This window comes from Chenopodium quinoa, unplaced genomic scaffold (assembly GCF_001683475.1).
Source record: "Chenopodium quinoa cultivar QQ74 unplaced genomic scaffold, ASM168347v1, whole genome shotgun sequence".
Lineage (NCBI taxonomy): Eukaryota > Viridiplantae > Streptophyta > Magnoliopsida > Caryophyllales > Amaranthaceae > Chenopodium > Chenopodium quinoa.
Window position 1 is genome coordinate 6,454,025 of NW_018743252.1, and position 6,127 is coordinate 6,460,151.

Sequence of the window (6,127 nt, forward strand, 5' to 3'; positions counted from 1 at the left end):
CTTTTCAATCCCCATCCAACTAAACAATATTTGGACCAGGATTATGGACCAAAATAATCTGATTTGGATGTTTTTATGAGTTGGACACAAAATGAACGATTTTAAGGACACGAAATGGATGGTTTTGGATTTAAACTAACAAAATAAATGTTTTAGGGTAAAAACATTTTAGGAAAGGTTAGGGGTATGGTTAAGGCTTAAGGGGACTTTACGAAACTCTTCAACTCTTTACCGAACTCGTTAATCAAAGACGTGAAAGTTACTTATCATTGGGTTTGGTTTTTGGGGAAACACAATCAGGTGTCTACACCTACGCAACCTTTCTAAAGTCACCGATGCGAGCCAAAATAAACACCACTTGATATAAGGGTATTTCACCTCTCTTTTGAAACATCTCTCATTTTTCAACCGCTATACCCACAAACAAGCTAAGTGAAAACAAAAACTATAGGCCATTCCTCATTTCTGTTAGGCACTCGCTAATCAATATTATGCAATAACCATTCTCTACACGAGAGCCCTTTTGACAATTTAGCCGCGCTCCAACCAAGATTGCCAAATGGCTCGAGCTGCTAGGCATTCTCGCAAGATGTGGCTAAAAGTTTCTTCATCCGCACCACAAACTTGGCAACAAGGATCCGTAGTAAGCTTCGTCACAAAACTATTTTCATTAGACATTAGTCTATCTTGCACGGTTAGCCACATAAACATACACATCTTTTACAGCACTAGGACCTTCCATATACTCTTCCATTCACGCCTCTGATCAGTAGTTGGACTCTCATTATTTCGCAGAATATTGATCGATGAACTAATTGAGAAATCTCTAGATGGTGCCCCATTCCAGCACACGTCGTCTACAACCTCCTCATCATCAATAACTTCATGTGATGCTATTTGCTCAAGCACATCGCTAGTGTAGAGTTCATTTCTCAACCCATTATTAATTTATTGTGGTCCCAAAACTCCTTAACAATCAGCCACGTTTGGGGTGCCCACAGGAGGCTCCGGATCAGCCAAATCATTCAGTGGCACCTTTGCCTATCAGTGTTGCCAAATAATGCCTGCCTGCCCTTCCCTACTGCCATATTCAACCCCGTTCTTAGGGTGTCTATGTTACCCACAATGCCTTTCCACACATTAGAAGCATCCCCCTTTTCTTTGAACATCTCCATATCACACCATTTCTCCACACTAAGACCAAAGTACAACGCTATCTTCAGTTGCTTAATTCAATGTTTTGAGTAAGAATTAATCTAATATGTAGTCAATAACATAAGATGAGGAAAGGATAACAGCAATGCTATTTCATAGGTCATGAAGATAGGGCGTCACAAAGTCGCATGGATTTAAGACTATCATAAAGAGGAGCAAATTAAAAGTTCAACACAACCACAACAAAAATGAAGTAAATTAATTTCATAATCTTGTGTCCTCCGTAGACAAAAAATCTCAAGACAACTAGCACGGCATCACAAAACTAACAATCAACATAGGCCAGGTAAAATTCTGCTTTACGTCCCTCAACAACTAGTTTTCATTTTTGAGTCAAAAAAAACAGTCCATTGATGCATTGTAAGAGTGCAACCCAGCCTTCTTACACCTCAACGCCAATTCTGCCAGCCACTTGATCAAGATCCCGCTGGCCGCTTGATGTGATTTTCCTTCCCCTGCAAATATAAATGTAATGTCATTACACTCTGAGACAACCAATTACATCTTGAATAAAAGAACTCACATAATAAAACCAGTGATAAAAATTAAATCCATAATGTTGGTAACGCTAATATTTAAGTGGAGGCAATACTCAGCATTAGCTTGAATTCGTTGTACTACATCTCAGCTTGTCAAAAAGACACTAACCAGCCACGCTCAAAGTTACCAGCTGATTATAATAACAACAAAGAACAGCTTACCCTTTAGGATCAACTTCAACGATTTTCACTTGCTCTAGTTGCTGTAGAATGTGACGAGCAACAGAACCACTGCTCTTGCAGAAATGGGGAGGGCGACTACCATTTCTCTTGCTTCCTCCATAAATCCTCCTGAATCCACCAACTCCAAGTCCACCCCTCAAGTAGATTTTCCTTGCCATTGAAGCTGCCAAAAAGAATGAAGAACAATTAATAACTACAAAAAACAAAAAGTACTTGGTACAATACAAATATCAAATTCTTCAGCAGATGTGAAATATAACACACAGCCTTTCACAACCCTACTGTAGTAATCCGTAGAATTTTAATGTAGTATAGAAGGAAACATATAGGTCAAAGATAATGGAAAGACTAACAAAGCTACAACAGGGTATAAGCCAATTTTCACTTCACTGGAGATAACGCCAGTATTTAATCAAAGAGCAAAGCATCAACAACCATCATTATCTACTCGACGTCTACTACTTCACAATACCTATAATGCTACCATACTCTCACGATCCACATGATTTTAATCACTTATAATAAAAAGAAAACCTATTTAGCTCTCCACTCATGAAAGGTCAAGCTGATACAATAGGCATTGCGAGTAGACGTAAGAGCATGAAGACCTTGCCAAACCATGTTAATAAAAGTATGGATTAAATAGAAAGTGGCTCCTCTTATTTTTTCACAAGGATATCAATGCACAAAGAACATGATCAAAAACATATAAATCCGTCGTAAGAACAAGTAAATAATGGTGACCGGCAAATTTATTACCTAAGAGTACAGAAAAAAAAAGAAGGTATCACTACTTTCTCCAGCAACAACAGCTTTTCCAAGAAACCAACAACACACTGTCACTAGGCATTATCAATTTCAAATTCTACAAATCTACATTCACTTGACAATAACAAGCCAAGGGAAGAACAAACCATATATTCAATAAAGTCTATCACACATAGTTTCAAATTTTCAATCTCAAGAGGACAAGCAAATAAAGATCCCCAGAAAAAATCTGACTTACCAGCTCTGATGTAATACCAGTCGGGGTCATATGGAGCAAGTTCCTTTAGCTTACCAGTCTTGACGATGTCAGTCCAATGAGGCAACTCCATCTACAGAGTACAAACAACATATAAAAAACATATCAACGATTGCAACTTTACTAGCATCTAATGTCGTACTTTAATATGATGTCAATAAAAAATTTAACAAATTAAGCCTTAATTCACATATCTCTGCTGATTTTTTACAATTGCAAATGGGGCATCGCTATAAACAATAGCATCTAATATCATTCTATCGTAGAACGTATATCATATTCAAAAAATGCAGTAAACATAATAGCTAAACTCGCCCTCATTATAGTAATCATTACCACTTATTATAATCTCCTCCTTTGTTTCGGATTAATAGCAATGATAGGGTGTAAATGGAACTTATGCCATTCTATAGTATTAGAAAAAATGCAAGTCACCATAATGGCTAAACTTGCTCTTATTAAAGCATATTTGCCTCTTTATCTTATTTCACTTCCTCTGTATCTTATTAATTGCAATATTAGAGTTTAAATAACACGAATTAGATAATCTAATGCCTGCATTCTACGAAAAAATACCCATTTCCAACCCAATGTAACTCGGATTACTCCAACTAGTTCCAAACTAATCAAAAATTTCAAATTAATCAAACTGAAATCCTTAGAAAACCTAAAATCATAAAAATAAACTAAATTAGGGAAAAATTAAAGCTCAAATCTTCTAGTAATGTGCGAACAAATTTCCTTAATCAAACCTCAATCACAAAGTATAAAATTAACATCAATCAATCAGAAAAGTTGAATCGAAAATCATGATTTCAAAATCAAAAAAAGAATAGCAATAAAGAAGAAGAGGAAAACCTTGCCGGAGCGCTTAAGATGAGCAGCATAAGCTTTGACGAAATCGTGAGGAGAAACATCTTTAACAGTTTTGCCGGCCTCCATTGTTGCTCACTTTGTTTCTCTCGCAGCTGCTGAAGAAGAAATGAGGGGGGCAAAGGGAGTAAGGCTTTATTAGGGTTTTGTTTTGGTTTTTAAATAACACACAAAACCTCTATCTCTCGCTTTATTGGGTTCTTCTTATGGGCCTAATGCTACACTTCAAATTCAGTAACCAAATATGTAATACTTGTAAAATTGTAAGGTAATAGGAATGGCAGTGGATCGGGTCAATGGGAGCCCCGCTCTATCCCCGCTCCAATGAGGCGGAGATAAGGGGGGTTTTGTGGGTGATGGGGCGGGTATGGGCATAAAAACTAAAAAGTGTATCCGTCATGTGTGATGGAATGGGCATGGATTTTAGAATAAACCCGCCCTTAGGGATGGCAACGGATCCTGGACCTAACAAATTCGAGTCTGATTCAAATCTTGTGCAAAAGTAACGAATATGGCTTTGGATTTAAACAAAATACATGTACCCATATCCGTTTATTCTTTTTTTTTTAATATTATTATCTTAAACATAGTCCACAATAAACATTTAACTCTCCTAGTACTTATAGATTTTTACCTACACTCTATTGTAAGCAAAAGTCCCTACACCCCGGCCCTTCCCTACTACATCTCCCTGCACCTCCTATCATGGAAAACTCCATGGATACCCCATAGATTGTTCTTGAGTTCTCGGTTTAATTCATTGAGATATATTTATTTCTTATTTCTCTTTCTTTTATTTATTTATTGCTTTCAATTATGTTTTCTTTCTTAGATACAGTTTTTTTATTGTTTATTTCATGTTTGAGTAGTTTATTTTTTAGGGTTTGGGAATCCATGTTTATACTAAGAATCTTGAATTCTTGATTGATATTTGATGATGATTTGATTATTCTTAGTTATCTGTAATTGATAGTGTTTTATTGTTAATCTTGCAACTTGATCAATTATTTGATTAAACCTTTTAAACAAAAGTTTGTATTGAATTATCCTTACCATAATAGCAATTATGATTATGTTAGCAATTGTACTGTATATATAGAATAAGAGTGTTAAGACTCGACCGTACACTTAGCAATTGATAGCTCTCTAACCCCATTCATATTCATTCTTACATCTCGGTTCTAATTACTAACATAAGTAGTTTGAGTTATTTTTAATTACTAAAAGACCAATTGACCATATCGGTTAAACAAAAACCTTTAGCGACAATTTGGTAAAAAAAATAATAATAATAATAACTTCAACGACAAATTGGTAAAAAAAAAACCTCCAAGCGACAATATGGTAAAAAAAGATAATCCTAAACGACATTTAAACTAGATTTTTTATTTATTTATTTTCCAACAAACTCTGCAAAATGCTTGATAGAAGAATGCAGTTCAAGAGTCTTGAAGCTTGCAATTCTTGGTGTTGGGCAGCTAGGAACTGTTTTCAGAAGAAAGTTGATTTGGGTAAAAATTCCCAGACCACGTGGCCCGATCAGAGGGTGACACGTGTCACCCTAGGAGAAGTTCAAAATGAACCAATTCTTAGTTGACACGTGACACTCCCAATTAGTAGGGAAAAAAGACGGCCTTCATGGCCTAATTCCCGAGAAAAGCCGTAAAACGGCGCAGCCCCCCAAATCTAGGTCAGAATGACCTAGGTAGGGCCACATTTACCAATGACCCTATAAATAGGGGGATTTACCCCACTTTGGGGACACATTCAATTATTACAACACAATCAATTCTCTCACATAAGAGAAAACACCTGATCTTGGAATCCGAGAAGATCTACTTTTGCTTTCCGCACTTTCTGTCTTACTTCGATCGTTCTAACTTGATCGTCGGAGGTGGAACTGCTACTAACAGGAGCTTCCGTTGTTTTGCAAGTACAGTCGGTAGGGAAATCAGTCTTGGTGATGTAACTCTCCCGAGGGACAAAAACCCCGAAACATTTGACGCCGTTTGTAGGGAGAGTACGTCTAAGATGGTTTTTTAAGAGACTGTACCGCCTCCTAAGAATAGGTATATTCAGACCATGATATGGAACTAGAGGTCGAAACATATACGACCGCAGATGGATCCCTCATTACAAGGCACATCCGTTCCAAAGACAACAAGGAACGAGGCGATGGTCAGGCAGGTCCGAGCAAGTCATCCGGCCAGCCCAGGCGGTAGGATAGTCTGCTCACATCACCCAAGACGAGTTCATAAAATTCATGACAAGTTTCAAGGAAGAGATGAAGGAC

The 6,127-nt window shown here is 37.1% G+C and overlaps 1 protein-coding gene across 1 annotated transcript; it reads right to left on the reverse strand.

Annotated features, from left to right (window-relative positions):
- Nucleotides 1-1,375: 1,375 nt before the first annotated feature.
- LOC110735113 (40S ribosomal protein S19-1-like) lies at nucleotides 1,376-3,999 on the reverse strand. Its single transcript, XM_021915262.1, has 4 exons — nucleotides 3,820-3,999; nucleotides 2,944-3,034; nucleotides 1,917-2,100; nucleotides 1,376-1,670 (listed from the first exon to the last, which is right to left on the reverse strand). Exons 1-4 carry the CDS (start codon nucleotides 3,901-3,903, stop codon nucleotides 1,598-1,600), a joined length of 432 nt encoding a protein of 143 aa, XP_021770954.1. The 5' UTR covers nucleotides 3,904-3,999; the 3' UTR covers nucleotides 1,376-1,597.
- Between the last annotated feature and the right edge of the window lie 2,128 nt (nucleotides 4,000-6,127).